General features: G+C 60.9%; 4 protein-coding genes across 9 annotated transcripts; all 4 read left to right on the plus strand.

Moving 5' to 3' along the window:
• The first annotated feature begins 431 nt into the window (after positions 1-431).
• SPEM2 (SPEM family member 2) lies at positions 432-2865 on the plus strand. 2 transcript variants are annotated; one of them, XM_045890045.2, is made up of 3 exons: positions 432-857; positions 1014-1071; positions 1218-2865. In XM_045890045.2, exons 1-3 carry the CDS (start codon positions 720-722, stop codon positions 2498-2500), a joined length of 1479 nt encoding a protein of 492 aa, XP_045746001.1. In that variant the 5' UTR covers positions 432-719; the 3' UTR covers positions 2501-2865. The 2 variants fall into 2 exon arrangements, with proteins under 2 accessions (XP_045746001.1, XP_064438672.1); XM_064582602.1 differs by having other exon boundaries at positions 432-1071.
• Positions 2866-2876: 11 nt separating this feature from the next.
• Positions 2877-7043, plus strand: SPEM3 (SPEM family member 3). Its single transcript, XM_064582555.1, is given in 2 exon segments — positions 2877-7003; positions 7005-7043. Coding segments are annotated over 2 exon segments (3582 nt in total). The 5' UTR covers positions 2877-3460.
• A 1787-nt stretch (positions 7044-8830) lies between these two features.
• TMEM102 (transmembrane protein 102) lies at positions 8831-11363 on the plus strand. Of its 5 annotated transcripts, none has more exons than XM_064582604.1 (3): positions 8831-9260; positions 9454-9798; positions 10053-11363. In XM_064582604.1, exons 2-3 carry the CDS (start codon positions 9585-9587, stop codon positions 11216-11218), a joined length of 1380 nt encoding a protein of 459 aa, XP_064438674.1. In that variant the 5' UTR covers positions 8831-9260; positions 9454-9584; the 3' UTR covers positions 11219-11363. The 5 variants fall into 5 exon arrangements, with proteins under 5 accessions (XP_064438674.1, XP_064438675.1, XP_045745991.1 ...); XM_064582605.1 differs by having other exon boundaries at positions 10071-11363; XM_045890035.2 differs by having other exon boundaries at positions 8839-9260; positions 9433-9798; positions 9900-11363.
• A 55-nt stretch (positions 11364-11418) lies between these two features.
• Positions 11419-18164, plus strand: FGF11 (fibroblast growth factor 11). Its single transcript, XM_045890117.2, has 5 exons — positions 11419-13481; positions 15142-15252; positions 15460-15563; positions 15841-16039; positions 16323-18164. Exons 1-5 carry the CDS (start codon positions 13289-13291, stop codon positions 16391-16393), a joined length of 678 nt encoding a protein of 225 aa, XP_045746073.1. The 5' UTR covers positions 11419-13288; the 3' UTR covers positions 16394-18164.
• The last annotated feature ends 91 nt before the right edge of the window (positions 18165-18255 follow it).

The following is an 18255-nucleotide window of genomic DNA, read 5'->3' on the forward strand; positions in this document are numbered from 1 at the left end:
GGTCCGTGGGAGGGCAGTTGGTTAGGAAGGGGAGAGAGCACGGTCGGGGTGGTCCCCGGCAGAGGCAAGCAACCCGGGGCGAGCAGGAAGTCAGTCTTGCTCCGAAGCAAGGGGCCAGTGGGCTCGGTGACTGCACGGCATAGGGCTGCAATCCTTGGCCAGGAAGGGGTGGGCAGGGTAGGTGCTAGAGGAATTATGGCAGGGAACGGGAAGGACGGGGAGGGACTGGCACAGTGCGGCGACCCCGGAGGGGACCCTTGCTGTCACCCTAGCTGCTGGCCCCAAGTAGGCATGGGTGGAGGGGACCAACTGCACAAGGCGCCTTGATGTCTCAAGAGAACAATGACACGGAGGAAATCCTTTATGGACGACTCAGTCCCTGTGAAGACCGTCTTACAACTATAGCGACCATGTCTTCAAATCAGGAATCAGGTGGTGACTTAAGCAGGCCCCTGTGGAGACAGGGAAAGAATGAGCTCTGGGATATCCGGGGACAGGGCCGCATTAAGTGGCAGCCAAGGGCGGAGACGGCCATTTAAGGGCAAGCCGAGTGGACAAAAGTGTGGCCACCTCTGCATTGTGACTCCCCCCAATGTGCCTCATTATGACCCAACCCCCTCCCCCGCTGGTAGGTGTCCCCAGGTCCCGGCATGAGCACAGTGTGGTCGGGGCTGGTGGGGGGGGGGCGGTGGCCCAGGTGGCCGTAGGGCCCCCCCACCATGGAAAACCAGCTTTGGTACGACAACGTGGGGTGCTGCAATCAACACCAGGAACACCTCCAGGATCCGGAAGACATACTGCTTCTGCTGCTGGGCCTCGTAGTTCTCGTCAACATCGGGATCAACGTGGTAACTGTGGTCAGTGATGGTGGGGGACAGCCCCCGCGGCTAAGAGGGCTGAGGGTGGGAGCCTCTACCTGCAGGAGTGTGGTCTTGGCTGGGAGCTGGGGAGGGGTGTGGGGGGGGAGGGTAGAGAGCCTCCTGGTCTTCACTCCCACCCCACACTATCCCCAGATGTGGCATGGTCTCCAGAATGCCTTAGACAAGATGCTCTGTTGGATTAATCAGAAAAGTAAGTATGGCAGCAAGAGAGGTTGGGGACCCCCCCACCCCCCGCCCAACACCACCAGCACAACCCTAGAAACCCAGGCCACCCTGTTCCCAGCCCTGAGCTCTTCTGACAGTCGCCCCGGCCTCACGGATGCTTGTCGCCCCCAGGTGAAACCTTGCAGGCTCGTGAAGGTTCCACCAAAGATCCCCCCGCCAAGGCCCGAGACGTCCACATCCACTGCACCCTGGAGCCCGTGGAAGTGAAGCTGGCCCGGCCCACCTGCTACCCCTCTTCCTCCTGCCACCGGCTGGGCAACCCCTGCCCCCGCCGCCGCCGCCCCCGCCGCCGCGGCCCCCACCAGCGCCTCAGCCACCGCCGTCCCTGCAGCCACCAGTGGGGGCTGAAGAACCAGAGGCACTTCCCCCACAACCCCTCAGCCTTCCGTAGCCCCCGTCGCAGCCGCAAGATGTCGCAGCTGCCGGGGGTGTCCCCCTTTGACCAGGAGGACCTGGACTCCGACGTGGAGCAGGAGGAGGACCTGGCCTTCCCACTCCCCAAGTACCCACGGGGCGGCTGGGGCAGGCTTTACCCGCAGATGGGCCTGCCCTCCAGCCTGGGGCTGTGGGGCCGCCAGGGTGGGATCCTGGCCAGGCTGCCGCCACCCTCTCTCTACCTGTCACCCGAGCTGCGCCGCATGCCCAAGCGTGTGGAGGCCAAGTCGGAGCTGAGGCTGCAGTCCTACGGGCCCCACTGCTCCCAGTCCCGAATCTGGGGCACTATGGAGGCGGAGCAGTGGGCCTCGTCTCTGCCCGCTCTCCGCCGGCTGCCCCCGAATCCCTCCTGGGTCCCCGCGGGGTACGACCCTTACCCGTCGAGCGGCCAGCTGCTCTATGACTCCTGGGATCAGCGGTGGCGGGGCCTGGAGGGCTCTGAGCCTCCGCCCACGCTGGTGTCCCGGGGGTCCCCCCAGGCGCACCCACGGAACCTCCCCGGCCACGGCCACGGCCACGCTTACAGCCAGCCCACCCGCAGCCCGCACCCATCCACGGGCCACCTGAGCTACAGCCCCCGGGAACCCCACGAGGTCCGGCGCCGGGCCGCCGAATGGGCTGAGGCCCTGCCCGCCCGGCACCCTCTGACGGCCTCCACCTCCCTCACCATGCTGGGTGAGACCTCCTACCAGCGGGCCCCGGCCCCCAGCTCGGCCCTGCTCCCCCATTCCAACCAGCCCCTGCCCGAAGTCCAGGCTCCCGAGGTCCCCCAGCCCCAGCCCACCTTTCTGCCGCTCAGCAGGAACCCCGGGGGCACTGCCGGCTACCAGGTCTATGACAGCCTGGAGCTGAAGCGGCAGGTGCAGGAGAGCCGAGCGCGGGCCACCTCCCTGCCCCCGCCGTCCACCTCCGCCTCGCGGCCCGCGGTGCTCAGGAGCCGGACCGGGAAGTTGCACTGACCCACGGCGACTGTGGGTGGCGGGCCGGGCACGGAGACAGGAATAAAGAGCAACGGAGTCCAGGAAACACGGTGGTGGTGTGTTTTGGGCCTTGGCAGGGCCACTTCTGTCAGCCTGGGTCCCGGCTTCTCAGCACCAGGCTCCGAGTGGCTGTGGCCACAGGCCCCCACCCCCACCCCCCGCAGGACTCTGCTTCCCGCCCCGTCCCTAAGGAGGTCTTGCGGGGGCAGACTCCAAACCATCTGTCTCTGAGCACGTGCTCTGGGCATCTGCCCTCCCCGATCTGAAAGTGGGCTCCCAGGCTCAGCCCCACACGACGACGACGTGGTGAGGTCAGATTCCAGTCCTACCTCTGCCTGGATCCAGGGCCACGGCCCCAGGGAGGGCAAGGAGAAGGCCAAGGCCCTGAGGCCAAGGTCCTCCCAGCCTTAGGAGTGGCCGAGGGGATGGACTGTGTGAGTGTTTGAGGGAGTGAGGCAGGGGCAGTGAGGGAACGAAGGAGGGATGGGGGCCACAGGGCAGGCATGCTGGCTTCTAGCCCCGTCTGACTTTGGGGACTCAGGTTACGAGAACCTGGTTACTAGGGCAGACCGTCCTAGGCCCTCCGTTTCCTCCCCTCCCTCATTGTGACCCCAACACCCGCCCCATTGTGACCCAGTCCCTCTCCCCTCCCCCACCAGAGGAGTCTGGCTCCTAGTGAGTATGTGGGGGCCAGGGGGGGCCCAGGTGGTCCTGGGACCCCCGGCCATGGGTGAGCGAGCCCACCACGGAGCCCAAGTATGCTCTGGCACCAACCCCAGGAGGTGCCAGGACCTAGGAGACTCAATCCTTCTGATTCTGGGCAGCTTCATCTTGCTCAACGTGGGGATCAACGTGGTGACTCTGGTCAGGGCAGGGGCTGCGCAACAGGGTTGGGGAGCCCTGGGGTTCGAAAGGGGCTGAGGCGGGAGGGCTGCTGGGATGTGGCCAAGCAAGGGCTGGGCTGCAGGGCTCACCACACGTCCGGGCTCCCCCTTCCCCTGCTTCCCTCAGCTCTGGAGGCATCTGAAGAGCTCCTTGCGGATTCTTTTCCATCATTTTTACCCCAAAGGTGAGTGGGCCCCAGCATGGCCTCAAGGGGATGTGGACCTGTCCCCTTTCTCGGGCCCTCAGGAGCCCCGACCCTGTCCCATCCCACGTTTCCCTGCAGACAAGCAGCCCAGCTACACAGGCGGCCATCCCATGTGCACGCACTGCTCCATGGACGCCAAGAACCTGTGTTCGAGAGTTTCCTCCCGCTTCCACGGGCGCCCGGGCTTCCTGGTCGGGTACCCCAACCACCTCAACTCCTGGATACCAGACACGAATGACGAGAAGGCTTCTGGGTGCTGCTGGATGCCGCCTCAGTGTGGGCACGCCGGGGCTCCCATGGACGCTCCCGGGGGACCGTGGAAGGAGGGGGTGATGGGGGCTGGGGAGGCCCCTCAGGTCACAGCCTTAAAGGCCCGAGCCCGCTTCAACTCCAGGCACCAGGCACCTTCCCAGTTCCCCAGGATGAGCAAGGTGGACATGGTTCCCCTCCTCTTGCCCCACGAGAGCAAGACCAACACCCCAGACTATGACCCAGCCCATGCCCCGGCCCAGACCCAGACCCACTCCCCAGCCCACACCCCTGAGCACAGCACCCCCCTGGCCCGGGCCCAGACCCAGATGCAGACCTCGTCCCCAGCCCACACCCATGAGCACAGCACCCCCAAGGCCCAGGCCCAGGCCCAGACCCAGACCTCCCGCCGAGCCCACGCCCCTGAGCCCACCACCTGTCAGGCCCACAGCTCCTCCCTAGCCCACGCCCCTGAGCATACCACCTCCCAGGCCCAGACCTGCTCCCCAGCTCACACCCTTGAGCATAACCTGCCTCAGGCCCAGATCCATTCCCTAGCCCAAGCCCCAGAGTATAAACCCCTCCAGGCCCGTACCTGCTCTGCAGCCCTCACCCCTGAGCACATCACCCCCCAAGACCAGACCTGCTCCCCAGCCCATGCTGCCGAGCACACCCCTGTCCCGGTCCATGGCCCTGAGCACACCTCAGCCCGTCCCCTGGGTCACACCCCTGAGCCCGTAATAGCCCATGCCCCAGCCTGCACTCCGGCCCATGCTCATCTAACCTATACCCATGTCCCTCACCCCCTGGTCCCTGCTCCCACCTCTGCCCCAGCCCCTCCCCCAGCTCCTGTCCCAATCTCTAGGCCAACCCCCGACCCAGCTCTGGTCATGACCCTGACTAGCACTCCTGTCTCTGTCACCACCCATACCCCCATCCTAACTCCTATTCCCTCTACCCTGACTGCCTTCGGCCAAGGCCTCTCCACAGGCCACGTAGTCTACGATGCCCGCAGGGTGAAACAGAATGTGTGCCATGTGTGTCCCCCGCTAAAATTTGGGTATTCCAGAAGGGACGTGGGCACCCTCCCCAGGCCCCAAGAGGGGCAGGGTCTGGGCAGCTCTGGGACAGCTGAGCCAACGTCGAAGCAACACAGTGGGGACTGTGCCAAACCGCCCCCCACAGGCTCCGTGCTGGGCTACCTGGAGCTGGGGAATGTAGAATGGAAGATCTCAAATGATGCCAAAGACAAGTTCTTACAGCCCAAGACCTTCCCTTATTTCAGCTTCCATCCCTGCAGTTCTGAGAGGAGAAACACAGACTCCCAGACTCCGGTCTACCCCAAACTCCTGGTCTACTCCAAGGATGCCACACCTTCTCAACCTTGCTTTCATTCTCCAACCGGTGCCCAGAGCTCACTGAGCACCATCCCTCCCCCATGCACTCTTTCTCTGCCTCTTACATCTCCCAGATCCTTTGTCCCTCATCAACCCCCCAACCACCAGAAGCCCTCCACCTCAATGCAACCCCCCACCTTCCCCCCAACCTCCAAGTCTTCTCAGTCCATCCCCTCTTCCCAGTTCCCCATCCCTCCACAGTTCTCTAAGACTTTCCAACCCCCAATCCAACCCCAACCCCCTGAACTTCAGGGGAGTCGAGGCCTCAACCAAGATTCTGGCCTCCGAAGGACTTCAAGCCCTGCAAAGGACTTGAGAGTTCCCAGGAACCCAGGCCTTACCCAAAATCCAGGCCTCTACAAGAACCCAGGCCTTGTTCAAGATCCAGGCTTAAACAAGCCCCCAGGCCTTATTCAAGGCCCTTATCTCTGCAAGAGTCCAAGCCCTTCCCAAGATTCTGGACTTCACAAGAATCTGGTCATTACCCAAGATTCTGGCCCCCAAAAGAGCCTAGGTCCTACTCAAAATGCAGGTATCTTTAGAAGCCCGTGTCTCGCCCAACCTTGTGGCCTCCACAAGAACATACCATTTCCCCAAACTTCTGACATTCAGGGGAGCTCAGGCTTTATGCAAAACTCTGGAGTCTATAGGAATCTAGAACAAAACCAAGAGACTATACACTGTAAAAGTCAAGATCTCTCCCAAACTACTGGCCTCCATAATAGCCCAGGCCCTTCTCAAGATTCTGGAATTTACAAGAGTGCAGGTAACGCTCATGAGCTGGGAGTCTCTAGGAGTCTAGGCCTTCCCCAAGATTCTTGCCCACAGAAGAGCCTATACCAAGACTCTGGAGTCAACAAGAGCCCAGGCTTGATCCAAACCTCTGGTCTCCATAAGGGCTCAGGCCTTACCCAAGACTCCGGAGACTACAAGAATCCAGGCCTCACTGAAGATTCTGGAGTCAACGGGGACCTAGGCCTTACTCAAGATTCTGATTTCCATAAGAATCCAAGCCTTACACAAGCCACCGAAGTCAAAAGATGTGGCCGTACACAAGACGATGGAATTTACAGGAGCCCGGAATATATCCAAGACCCTAACTTCCACAAGTACCCAGGAATTAATCAAGATCCTGGCCCCAATAAGGGCCCAGCCCTTACCCAAGACCATGGCCTCCCCAAGACTCAAAACCTGATTGGGGAATCCAGGCTCCACAAGGATTCATCCCTTATCTCAAATCCCAACCACCACAAGAACCCAGGCCTTGCTGTAAGTACCGACTCAGTCCAAGTCTCAGGCCTACCTCACACCCCAAAGTCATCACCGTGCCTGACGAAGTCTCATGTATCTGAGGAGGCTCCTCGGAAGGAAGATGCACAACAGCAGCTACCATGGACTTCTGTCCCACTGAGTCAGAACTCCAGCTCCTCCAAGCCCCAGGTGATGATCTACAATGACCCGCAAACCTTCTCAGAGGTCCCTTTGCTAATTGAGCTGCAGCCATCCTCCCGGCGAGCAGGCAGCCGGGACTGGGTGTACCGTCCTGTGGATACAGCGCCTTCAGCCTACCAGAGCTATCGCCAGATGTCTATGCCTCCCAAAATCAACTGGAAGCCCTACTGCCCTGGGTCGGGCACCCCGGTAGGACATGTGGTCTTTGATGCCCGCCAGAGACAGTTTGGGGTAGGCAGGGACAAGTGTGAAGCTCTGTCTCCCAGGCGCGGTCGCCAAGAGGCATCCAGCAACCCCCTGGAGACCAACAAGGAGTGGGGATATCAGTGTGTGATGAGGACCTTGGAAAAAGAGGGGACAAAGGTGCATCAGGAATAAAGAGGCAAGAGAAGTGTTCTGTGGTTGTTTGGGAATATCTACCCCAGCCCTGTTCCTGATGCTGGCCACCCACAGGGCCTGATGAGGATTGGTACTATATTTTCTCCTGCATCCCTGCATGGCAAAACCCCCGATCCCCAAGGGCTAGAGCTGCATTGTCCAATACGGTAGCCACAAGCCAAATGTGGCTGTTAAAATGCAAATTACTTAAAATTAATAAAATTTAGGAACACCTGGCTGGCTCCGTCGGTAGAACACGTGACTCTTGATCCCAGGGTCGGGAGTTCAAGCCCCACGTTGGGCATGGATGGAGCCTACTTTAAAAAAAAAAAAAGAAAAAAACTTAAAATTTAAAATTCTGTTCCTCAGTCTCATTATCTACATTTCAAGTGCTCAATGGCCACGTGTCTACTATATTGGACGGCACAGATTTAGAACATTTCCACCGTCACAGAAAATCCTCTTGGACAGCAATGCTTTAGAGTTTAGGGAAACTTCCCTTTCCGTTGCCACTCAAACCCAGCATCTTCAAAGCTCCCACAGAACCCAGAGAACTTAATTGTTTTCAGTGTGACTGAGAGGCCACCCTCCGGGGAGGAGGGAAGAGGTAGGGAAGCCCTATACACCTGATTGCCCCCAGACTGTGAGAAAGAGCCCAGCCTTCAGTTTTCCCCCTCTGGTCTCTTGGGTCACAACCAGGTATATGGAAACCTGCCTCCCCAGTTCTGGGCTGTGTTTTGGGGCTTGAGGTTGCGGAGGGAGAAGAGCTTTCTTTGTCAGTGACTAGGAACCCCTGAGATCGGGGCTCCCCAAATCGAGCTCTGGATTCTGAGAGTCCCCTCCTTCACAGTCCTTTGCCATGGACGTAGGCCTATCGCACTTTGGACATAGTTCTTCCAGTGGTGGGGGGATGGGGGAAGTCCTGGTCTAGCGGTGGGTTGGTCTGATCCGTGTGCGGGGCCTGTCCCTGGTTTCCCGTGGTTCTGTCTTCTCATTCTGGCTCCCAGTCTCATCCTGGACTAAAGCTGTGTCTCTGGTAGCCATAGTCACTGAACACAATTTCCTTCTCCGGATAGCGTTCCGCTGCCCTGCCCCAGCCCAGTTGGGATTTTCCTCTGGACTTGATTTTCAGTCCTGATAACTCTTCTGTGTACATATATGAGCTGGCAGATCCCAAAGTGCGTTCCCTGCTAGCACTCATGTGTCCGAGGTGGGCATCGCCAATACCTATGGCCGTTCCCTCAGTCCAGTGTTTATTCCTGGGTCACCACCTGTGTGTTCTTGCCTGACACGGACTCCAAAGGGATGCCCCCGCACCCAGCTGGGAGCCCCTTTCCAACACCTCTCCGGCCCAGCCCTACTATGTGCAACTTTCGCAGGCTGCAGTCTCATCTCTAAAATGAAGTTACGGGGCGCCTGGGTGGCTCAGTTGGTTAAGCGACTGCCTTCGGCTCAGGTCATGATCCTGGAGTCCCGGGATCGAGTCCCGCATCGGGCTCCCTGCTCGGCAGGGAGTCTGCTTCTCCCTCTGACCTTCCTCCCTCTCATGCTCTCTGTCTCTCATTCTCTCTCTCTCTAAATAAATAAATAATCTTTAAAATAAATAAATAAATAAAATGAAGTTACGATTGCATGGACGAACCCTCCTAGATCTAAGTGACCAGAGCTCCTCTACTCACACAAGAGATGTGGAGGCCCCTCTTCCCCATCCCCCACCCCAGGCCCCTAGGGTATGTCCCCCATTGTTATTTGCTCTTCAGATCCATCCTGTTCCAACCCCACGGAATGTTTGCGTGGGGCCGACCTGGGCTTGAAAGTCACAGAACAGTTGCTCTCCATAGAAACTACAACTTCCATCAGGCACTACTTCAGCGGAACAGGAAAGGATGCGGGGGCGTGCCCTCAACGCCCCGGTAGCTCGGAAGACAAACTGCAACCCCCAGGAAGCGCGAGATCTCAGCAGAGCGAAGAGTGACCGATCTCCGGCAGGAGGCGGGGCCGGTCGGGAACCACCCGCACAGCCTCCAGAAAGGGGCGTGCCCGCAGCTTGGGGGCGTGGCCTCGGGCTACAGGAGGAAGTTACCTGTTGAATCGTTCTGTCCGCTCGCTTCCCAACCCTTGCAGCTATCCCTAAGCGGGAAGCCGCAGACCACAAGCCTCTTCCGAAAGAGAGGTAAGGGGAGGTAGAGCAGGGGCGGCGGCGGCGACTCGCTATTACATCTCGCGGGAGGGGCCCAACAGCTACTTTTTACCTGCTGAGTCAGGTGGGCCGTTCCATGGGGGCGGGCACCATCATTTGAGAAAAGGGCAACGGCGTTGGAGGTATTTATTTGTTCGTTTTCAAGACTAAATTTAGAGCCCTTCAGCTGCAGACCCGTTGACGAACTGCCTGGGGCACTCTCGCGGCCTCGAGAGGAGAGAAGAACGCGGGCGACTTTTTGGCAGCAAAGGAACGGTCCGTCTAAGCGTCCTCCCTAACCCCAAACGGCTGAGCCACATGGCTTCCGCGGTCTGGGGGAGTGCGCCCTGGTGGGGCCCGCCGCCCCCAGCCCCAGCCCGGCCGCTCACGGACATCGACTTCTGCTCCGGGGCGCAGCTGCAGGAACTAACCCAGCTGATCCAGGAGCTGGGTGTGCAGGAGAGCTGGAGTGACGCGCCCAAGCCGGGACCAGACCTCCTCCGGGCCAAGGACTTTGTCTTCTCTTTGCTTGGTAAGTAACTCTCCCTGCCTTCGGGTACTCGCAGCCTTCAGCCCCTCCCCACCCCGCCCGGGCTTTGGGTCAGGCCCTCCCGAACCCGTCTCTTCCCGTAGGTCTTGTTCACCGTCGGGACCCCCGCTTTCCTCCCCAAGCAGAGCTCTTGCTTCTTCGTGGTGGGATTCGCGAGGGCTCCCTGGATCTGGGACCTGCACCCCTAGGTCCTTACATCCGGGGACCTCATTACGACGCCGGCTTTACACTCCTAGTGCCCGTGTTTTCGCTAGACGGCACTGGGCCGGAGGTGCAACTGGACGTGGAGTCCTGTTACGCGTGGCTGTGCCTCCCAGAGCAGATACGCGGAACCTCGATCCGGGAGGCTTGGCAGGATTGCCTAGGACCTCCAGTCCCAGGAGGACGTGATTGCAGCCACCGAGCCGAAAGCGAAGGAAGTCCCAAGGGCCGGCAAAGCTCCACGGACCAGCCGCACGGTGATGTCACTGAACCTGAGCCAAACGTGTCTTTGGAAAAATCAGCGAGTAACGTTCCGGGGCCTGAGCCGCCTGGCCAAGACATAATCGATCGTGGCTTTTCTGCCCCACCGAAGAACCTGAATGGTGACGTCACCAAAGCAGCCGTCCTTAGCCCCGTCCCACAGCCGTGGGAGGATCGGGAGGCATGGCCCACACTTTGCCCCGCCCAGGTGGCTGCGTGGTTCTTTGCTTCACTGGCCGCGGTCGCCGAGTCCCTGTTCCCGGTCCCGGGTGCCCCACGCTTGGTCCACGCAGCCCGCCACGCGGGGTTCACCACCGTCCTCCTGGCCACGCCGGGGCCCCCGCGCCGCGTCCTGCTCTTCGACCTGATTCCCGTGGTGTCCGTGGCCGGCTGGCCCGAGGGTGCTCGGAGCCACTCGTGGGCCGGCCCGCTGGCCTCCGAGTCGTCATCCTTCTACCTGGTGCCCGGCGGCCACACCGAGCAGCCGGGCGCCTCCGGCTGGCAGCTCTGCTTCGCCCGCCAGGAGCTGGCGCTCAAGGCGCGCATTCCCGCTCCGCTGCTGCAGGCGCACGCGGCGGCCCAGGCGCTGCTGCGCCCGCTGGTGGCGGGGACCCGGGCCGCGGCGCCCTACCTGCTGCGGACGCTGCTCTACTGGGCGTGCGAGCGGCTGCCCGCGCTCTATCTCGCGCGTCCCGAGAACGCGGGCGCCTGCTGCCTCGGGCTGCTGGATGAGCTGGGCCGCGTGCTCGAGGCCGGGACGCTGCCCCACTATTTTCTGAGCGGCCAGAAGCTCCGTGCGGGGGATGGCACCGCGGCGCTGCTCGGGGCGTTGGCCCGGCTCCGCGGGGACCCAGCCCGCGCCCTGCGCGCCGCGGTGGAGGAGGCCAAGGCTGCGCGCAAGGGGGGCGGCTTAGCGGGGGTGGGAGGCGGGGCCCATTAAAGACGCTGTTCCTACCCGTGTGGAAAAATGCTTCTGTCGGCCTGCGGGATGTGGCGGGAGCTGCCAGCCCCTCGCCTAGGAGACACACCGAGCGCCCCGGGGCCGAAGAGCACAGCCTAAAAGGGCCGTTCGCGGGTTCCTCCCCGCATCCTCCTGCCCCGTCCCTGGCACAGGTCGTCCCATTTCTGGCCTCTCTGCTCCCCAAGTCTGTGGCCAGCACCCCTCCCGGCCCGGTGCATCCTCCGGCCACCATCTTCCCCAATTTCTATGGTCTTTTAGGAGTCAGTAGGGAAGGGGTGGGGGTGCATATTTGCCGACAAAACGCAGAAGGAAGGTATGGAGACCAGGGACTGACCGATTTGGCTCACACAAAATCGGAGAGATTAAAGAAGGCCGGGTTGCGACCCGGGCTGGATCTCACCACCACCCCTGCCCTACGCAGTTAGTCCCCTCCCAAGTTCTGCCCTCCCAAGCCGGGCAGTAGGGTCCCTTTCTCCATCCTCCCACCGTCCGCCATTCCATCCATCTTAAGCCCAACCTCTCCTCCCATCCAGGGTTCCGATTTGTGCAGTCACCTCCTGGTCTCTCCTCCTCTGAACCCCAAGACGTGCGGCCTTGCCTCGGCTCCGTCTGCCTCTAAGACCGTCCCCACTCCCTGCCTCCGAGGAACCCCAGGGTTCCGCCCGCCCTGCTGCGCCCCCCTCTTTCCCGGCGTCTCCGCCCCCTGCCCCGCCCCCGGGCCGGCTCTCAGAGGAGGGGGAGCTGCTGTCGCCGCCGCCTCGGCTCCCCACTGCCGCCGCCGCCGCCGCCGCCGCCGCAGCTCTGCTTGGTCCAGCCGCCCGGCCCAGTGCTGTGACTTCGCCTGACCAGGGCGCTCTGCGGAGACACCCTTCCTCCTTGCTGGGGGTCCGGGGCGCCTAGCCCGGCGCGGGGGGAAGCTCCGCTGGCGAGGGACAGGGAGGGAGGAGCCTGGAACCGGAGCCAGCGCCACCCGTCGCCGGATCAACAAGACAGGACAGGTTGAGGGGCGTCGGGGAAGGAAGAGGGGTGCTATAGGCTGTCCCAGGGAAGACGAGAAGCCCTGTCGCAGAAAGCTCCGATGCACTCTGACTTGTAGGGGGCCTCTTCACATTTGGGAACTGGTGATAACGTGGGTGCGCTCCTCTCGGGGGGCTGGTTGGATTGGAGGGCGTGGGATCTAAGCAGCACCAGCTGTCCCCGAGGAAATTAAGGGGCAACCAGGAAAAAAAAAAAAACCAAACCGGATGCTCCTTATCTCGAGGTGACAGAGACCCTCCAGACAACCACCTGGTGTATCCACTAGGAAGGGCGGATTTGGAGGTGACTTCAAAAGGAGTGGAGGGTGACAAGGTGAGGAAAGGGGCTCGGCAGGTGGAACCATGTACCACTAGAAATGGGGGTGACTTGGTGAAAAAAAGGTATTGTCCAGAGACAGGGTCTGGGAACCCCTAATCGCTGAACGGGGACAGCCTGGGTTTTCCCAGTTTGGGGGGACTTCACTGAAAAAAGTGGGGGATCCTTTCCACTTAGAGGGTGGCAAAGACACCAAGGTTGGGTTCCTTCCTGACATTGGCAGTGCCCCAGTAGGGATGGGGTTGAGCTAATATATTCAAAGCTGAGGACCCGCACCCTTTAGATTACAAGAGTGGATTTGGCAGGAGTGCGGGTCCCCAAAATAGGGTGGAAAGGTGCCTGGGGGTATTGGAACCACAGCTTGAAAATTTTGAGGGTCTCGCCTTTGGCCTAAGGAAAGTGGGGACAGGGACGGTGGAGAACAGGGAAGTGGGTAGTTTTCAGTAGGGGGCAAAAGTCGAGGGTGGGGTCAACAGATACATAGGCTGCTGGGTCCAGTGGAGCTAGCACGGAACCCAAGGGTGAGAGCTGGCGGCTGGGGGGGTGGGGGGTCTGGGGCTTATCCTCAGGTCCCGTGGGTGAGGCGGGGAGTTGGGACCCCAGCGTCAAAGAGCATGCCCTGGTGAGCGGGCTTCTCTTGAGGAGCCCAGCGCTCCGGGCGCTTGCCGGTTTGGGGGTGTCTCCTCCCGGGGCGCCATGGCGGCTCTGGCCAGTAGCCTGATCCGGCAGAAGCGGGAGGTCCGCGAGCCCGGGGGCAGCCGGCCCGTGTCGGCGCAGCGGCGCGTGTGTCCCCGCGGCACCAAGTCCCTTTGCCAGAAGCAGCTCCTCATCCTGCTGTCCAAGGTGCGACTGTGCGGGGGGAGGCCCGCGCGGCTGGACCGCGGCCCTGGTGAGTGGCTGGAGCGGGGTCTCCGGGCCTGGGGTCTCTCCGCCTGGGAGGTTGAGGCCAGGGACTCCGAAGGACGGGGCCCGACTGAGGGGGGTTCCCCGAAAGTGAAAGGGGGTGGGCCAGGACCACACAGTCTCTGCTAGACGATGCCTCAGCTTCCCGTCTTTTTTGCCCATAACCCCGAGTCTCCTTGCTGTCGAGGGCAAGGGGAAGGCTTGGGGGGCTAGGTCTGGCGCTCCGAAGCCTCGCGGCTCCGGCTCGCCCCCCGCCCCCTCCCCAACGCAGGAGTCCCCACCCCCACCGTCCGCCGCCTACGTGCCGGCTCTCGCGATTCTTTCAATGCCGGGCGGAGGGGCCTGGGGGTTCCGGACGCCCGGGTCACCCCGAGGGTTTCTGCAGCTCTGGCAGCCCCGCCCCCGCCCCGGTTCTCCCGCTCCTCCACGCCTTGGCTCCGTTCCCGCTGGCAGGCTCGGTGCCAATCTCCCCAGCTCTTCCCCGGGTGTCCTTGCGGCTACCTCGCCAGCCCGCCCCTCTGTGCGCCCTCCTCGGTGATCTGCGCTTCGAGAGGGGAGCCGGCCACCCCCCATTACCCCCTCCGCGACTCCGAGAGCGGCTCCCACATGCTCGGGGGACCCTCTGCCGCGAGGAACTCAGACCCAGTACCGGGCGAGAGACTCGCTCGGAGGCGGGAGGGGGGGGTCGTACCACCTACAAGGGGGTACGGGGAAGTCGGCCGAGAGCAAGCGTCGGGGAAGGAGAGTGGTGAGGGTTGGCGCGTGGTCCCCGTCCAGGCAGGACTGGCAGGAGTCCCTCTGGCCCCGCTCCCGCCTGCTCCCAGCTCCCCTAGGGGTAGCCCCCTCGTGCCCTCCTCCCCCCGCCGCCGGCCCTCCGTAGTGGTACGGTCCGCAGCCCACCCTTTGAGTGGGACCCGGCCCCCACGTGACTCCGCCTGCCTCGCCCGCTCCCGGGCTCCCCTTCCCCCATTTCCTGGGTTTGGTCCCCAATGTCCCCCACCTCAGGCGGGTTACCTGGCTGAAGGGGAGAGGCTGGGCCTCAGGGAGGGCTGGGGCCCCGCGAGCCCGCGGGCTGACAGACAGACAGACAGACAGACAGACAGATGGGTCAGTGTCAGACAGGCCGGCACCCGGCCAAGGCAAGGCCCGCGCCAAGCGCGCGGCAGCCGCAGCAGCAGGTGCTGAGTCAGCGTCGGGCCCAGTCCCACCCCCACTCGTGAGGGGGCGCCCCGACCCTGTGGTCACCTCGCCGCCCCCCCCAGTCACAAACACACGGGCCCTTCTGCAGTGCCGCCTGCCTCCCTCTGTCCTCTGCCTTCTGATGGCTCGTCCGTCCTCTCCCCTCCCCCCGCTTCTGGTGGAGCTGTAGAGTAGGAATTAAGCCATTTAAATAAATTTCAATAAATTAAACGGAAAGCTGGGGGTTAGAGGAAGCAGAAGGGACCCGCACCCCGGCTTCCTCCGGAGTCAGGGAGAGGTGGGAGAGAGCCTGCTTAGAGGGTCAAAGAGCTGGGGCCCTGGGACCCGCGTCCTCCCTGCCCATTCTCCCCTCTTTCTTTCCTCCCGTCCCACCAAGTGTAGGAATGGTTCTGGGAACAGAGATGTCATCTTCAAAGATGAATGTCTCTCTCTCGCTCTCTCTCCAGAGCCTCAGCTCAAAGGCATCGTCACCAAACTGTTCTGCCGCCAGGGTTTCTACCTCCAGGCGAATCCTGACGGGAGCATCCAGGGCACCCCCGAGGACACCAGCTCTTTCAGTGAGAGGGGAAGCCAGCGGCTGGGTGGGAAGGAAGAGCGCGGGGACAGGAGGTGACATCCTAGTCCCACTTCCGGTGCTGCTGTGTTCAGTCTGGCTCTTGGACCCCCAAGGGAAGCGGTGGAACTGGGCTGGGGCCGTGGGGGGGGGGTGCCGGGCTGGGGGCCTGAGGCCCCGGGCACTGATGCCCCCCTCTCTCCACCCCCAGCCCACTTCAACCTGATCCCCGTGGGGCTCCGTGTGGTCACCATCCAGAGTGCCAAGCTGGGTCACTACATGGCCATGAACGCGGAGGGGCTGCTCTACAGCTCGGTGAGACAAGGCTGCGTGGCCTGGGGCTTGCCCCCCGAATCTAGTTTCTTCTTATTCCAGCCCCCGGCACCCCCGAAATCTAGTTTCTAATGATCGGGGGCCGGCCAGACTCTCCCTCATCCCTCCTTTCTCCTAGTTTCTGCATGGAGTGAGAAGTGGGCCCTCCCAGCCCCCAATGTATGGATTCTATCCTGGCTTGTTCTTCCTTCTTCTGTCCAGTGAGACGTCTCCTTGTCTGTCTGTCTCTGTGTGCCTGTCTGGGTCTTTGTCTCCTCAGCCACATTTCACAGCGGAGTGTCGCTTTAAGGAATGCGTCTTCGAGAATTACTATGTCCTGTACGCCTCTGCTCTCTACCGTCAGCGCCGCTCCGGCCGGGGCTGGTACCTGGGCCTGGACAGGGAGGGCCGAGTCATGAAGGGAAATCGAGTCAAGAAGACCAAGGCAGCCGCCCACTTTGTGCCCAAGCTCCTGGAGGGTGAGTATGGATTGCAGAAAAGGTGGGCCACACCGGAGGGTGCTGGCCTTGACATGGACGTTGAGTGACAGGCAACTTGGGGGCTACAAGTTTTCAAGAGGACACCTGTTATGACGGGTCAAGCCAGGAAGGCTTTGGCCTTTGGGGGTTTGGGGAGCCCTCCTCCTGTGGGTTGGGGTTCCCAGAGGATGAGTTTCAGGGAAGGGCACCCTGTCCGAGCTCTGATTCCTCCTAGGTCTCTCCGTGCCTAATTCTCCTTCCTGCTCCTCTCTCTCCTTCACAGTGGCCATGTACCGGGAGCCTTCTCTCCACAGTGTCCCTGAGACCTCCCCTTCCAGTCCCCCTGCCCCCTAAAATGTAGTCCGTGGACTGGAGGCTCCCTGCCCTTGTATGGAGCCAGCCACTGCCACAGCCTGTGCCCCAGCCCTGCTCCCCGCCCTGCCCTCACCCCTGCCGCCACCCTCATGCCCTGAGCAGCCAGGTCCCAGCAGGTGCTCTATCCTGAGGGAGCCAAGGGGCTGACTGTGAACCCCCCCCCCCCCACCGACTTCCAGCTCCTGGGAGGAGTTCAGAGAGGAGGATTCTGAAAATGGTCCTGGCTGCTCACTTCTTTCCTTCCACACTCACAGCCCCCCAAAGCCTTTTCCCAAGAAGGTGCTGGGGGTTCCCAAACTGACAGAACCAGGACATAAATACTCTGCACCCTGGGCTCAGCCAGTTCCGGGAGCCCTATGCCCTCTTCGTTGCCACTGAGCCATAGATTTATAGGTCTACTGGAGGTCAGGATTAGTTTCATTTTTGCCCTACTACACCTTCTGCCTTGTTCTGGACAGGTTCTGGAACACCAGGCACCCTAGCCAGGGCCCTTTTTGCACTAAGGCTCTGTGCTGGAATGCTGGCATGCTGCCAGGCTCTGTTCTGGATCCATCAGGCTTCTGTCCTTGACCCAGATGGACCCCTGGTTTCCAAGTAGAGAGAGGCTAGATTTGAGCTCTATCCAGCTGCTGGCCTTGGCCTGAACTAGGACCAGTCTCAGATCACCACAGTTTTAACTTTCTTATCCCAAAGACACCCAATTCTAGAGCATGGTGTTCTAGACACACATGGAGCCATACTTCCTTCTGAATCTCAGCTCTAGGACATAGACCACAACTCTCAGCCCTTCCCTCCAGGATGGAACCCGGGCCTATATAGCCATATCAGTGCTCATATAGAGAGTTCTAGACCCACCCTCCTACCTTCTCTAGTAATACCTATTAAAGGTGAGCTCTGGAAAGAACCCAGCTATGATTCACTAAGAACTTTGTTGATGAATCAAGAAATGCTTCTTGTTTTTCCTAGATTTTCTAAAAATCCGATTCTCCCTATAGAATGCTAACCTTATTTTTACATGCAGTTTCTAGCTCCTGTAACTCAGCTGGGGTCCTGCCAGGGAAACAGAGTCTGAGGAAGGGCAGAGGAGACTGGGAAGGAATCCTTGGCTCATAGCAGGGAACCTGGGATGGCCAAGGGGCCAAACCCATGGCATGTTTTGGCTGTGTCTGGGTTGGGGGGACATGAACACTTAGCTACCTCAGCAGGAATTCCTTCCAGGTCCCCTTTAAAGCTGAGGTCTCTAAGGTAATGGATCTAGTATAAAAAGAACAAACAGGACACAGTCTTGATCCCCAGTGCAGAGATCCCAATTCAGCAATAAGTCTCCCCTATAAGTCAGGCCAAGGACGGTGAGGGCCTCTTGGGCTCTAGACCTCATATAACCCCAGAGCTTCTAACTTAATAGAGCTTGCTTTTACCTTACAGCTCATAACTTCAGCTAAGTCTTAGGTACCCGAAAAGGGCCTGACTAGATTTTTCTGAAAAGCGTGTAGAGCTAGGGGCAGCCCTGAGAAAGATCAGGAACCCACCAGTGAACTAGGAGGGAGGCTCCGAGTAGCCTCAGACCTGGGCAGGGAAGACGGAGGAGACCCTAAAGGGAGGGGCTCGGGCTCAGAGGCGGGTCGTTCTTCCTCAGGCTCTTTCTATTTCTGGCTTGTTGCAAGAGGGGTGCATACTCCCCTCGCCCACACAGACCCCGCTCAGGCTCCACCCATCCCCTGGCTCTGCTCCCAGGGGACGGGGTCTCCACTCCATGCTTTCTCAATTAAAGACGGTTTATACAACTGAAGTGTTGTCTGTCATCTGTGGGTGGCGGGCATTGGCAGTTGCTTGGGGCGGGA

This window comes from Mirounga angustirostris, unplaced genomic scaffold (genome assembly GCF_029215605.1).
Source record: "Mirounga angustirostris isolate CCGP_5_RB_7025 unplaced genomic scaffold, mMirAng1.0.hap1 SCAF_17, whole genome shotgun sequence".
Classification (NCBI taxonomy): domain Eukaryota; kingdom Metazoa; phylum Chordata; class Mammalia; order Carnivora; family Phocidae; genus Mirounga; species Mirounga angustirostris.

Excerpts from the sequence above, each read along its gene's own strand:
- TMEM102 (XM_064582603.1), top strand. The coding sequence starts at position 9,585 with ATGGCTTCCGCGGTCTGGGGGAGTGCGCCCTGGTGGGGCCCGCCGCCC. Across the intron at positions 9,799-9,899 it reads CTTTGTCTTCTCTTTGCTTG|GTCTTGTTCACCGTCGGGAC; the intron begins GTAAGTAACTCT and ends CTCTTCCCGTAG.
- FGF11 (XM_045890117.2), top strand. The coding sequence starts at position 13,289 with ATGGCGGCTCTGGCCAGTAGCCTGATCCGGCAGAAGCGGGAGGTCCGC. Across the intron at positions 13,482-15,141 it reads GCGGCTGGACCGCGGCCCTG|AGCCTCAGCTCAAAGGCATC; the intron begins GTGAGTGGCTGG and ends CTCTCTCTCCAG. Across the intron at positions 16,040-16,322 it reads TGTGCCCAAGCTCCTGGAGG|TGGCCATGTACCGGGAGCCT; the intron begins GTGAGTATGGAT and ends TCTCCTTCACAG.
- SPEM2 (XM_064582602.1), top strand. The coding sequence starts at position 720 with ATGGAAAACCAGCTTTGGTACGACAACGTGGGGTGCTGCAATCAACAC. Across the intron at positions 1,072-1,217 it reads CTGTTGGATTAATCAGAAAA|GTGAAACCTTGCAGGCTCGT; the intron begins GTAAGTATGGCA and ends TGTCGCCCCCAG.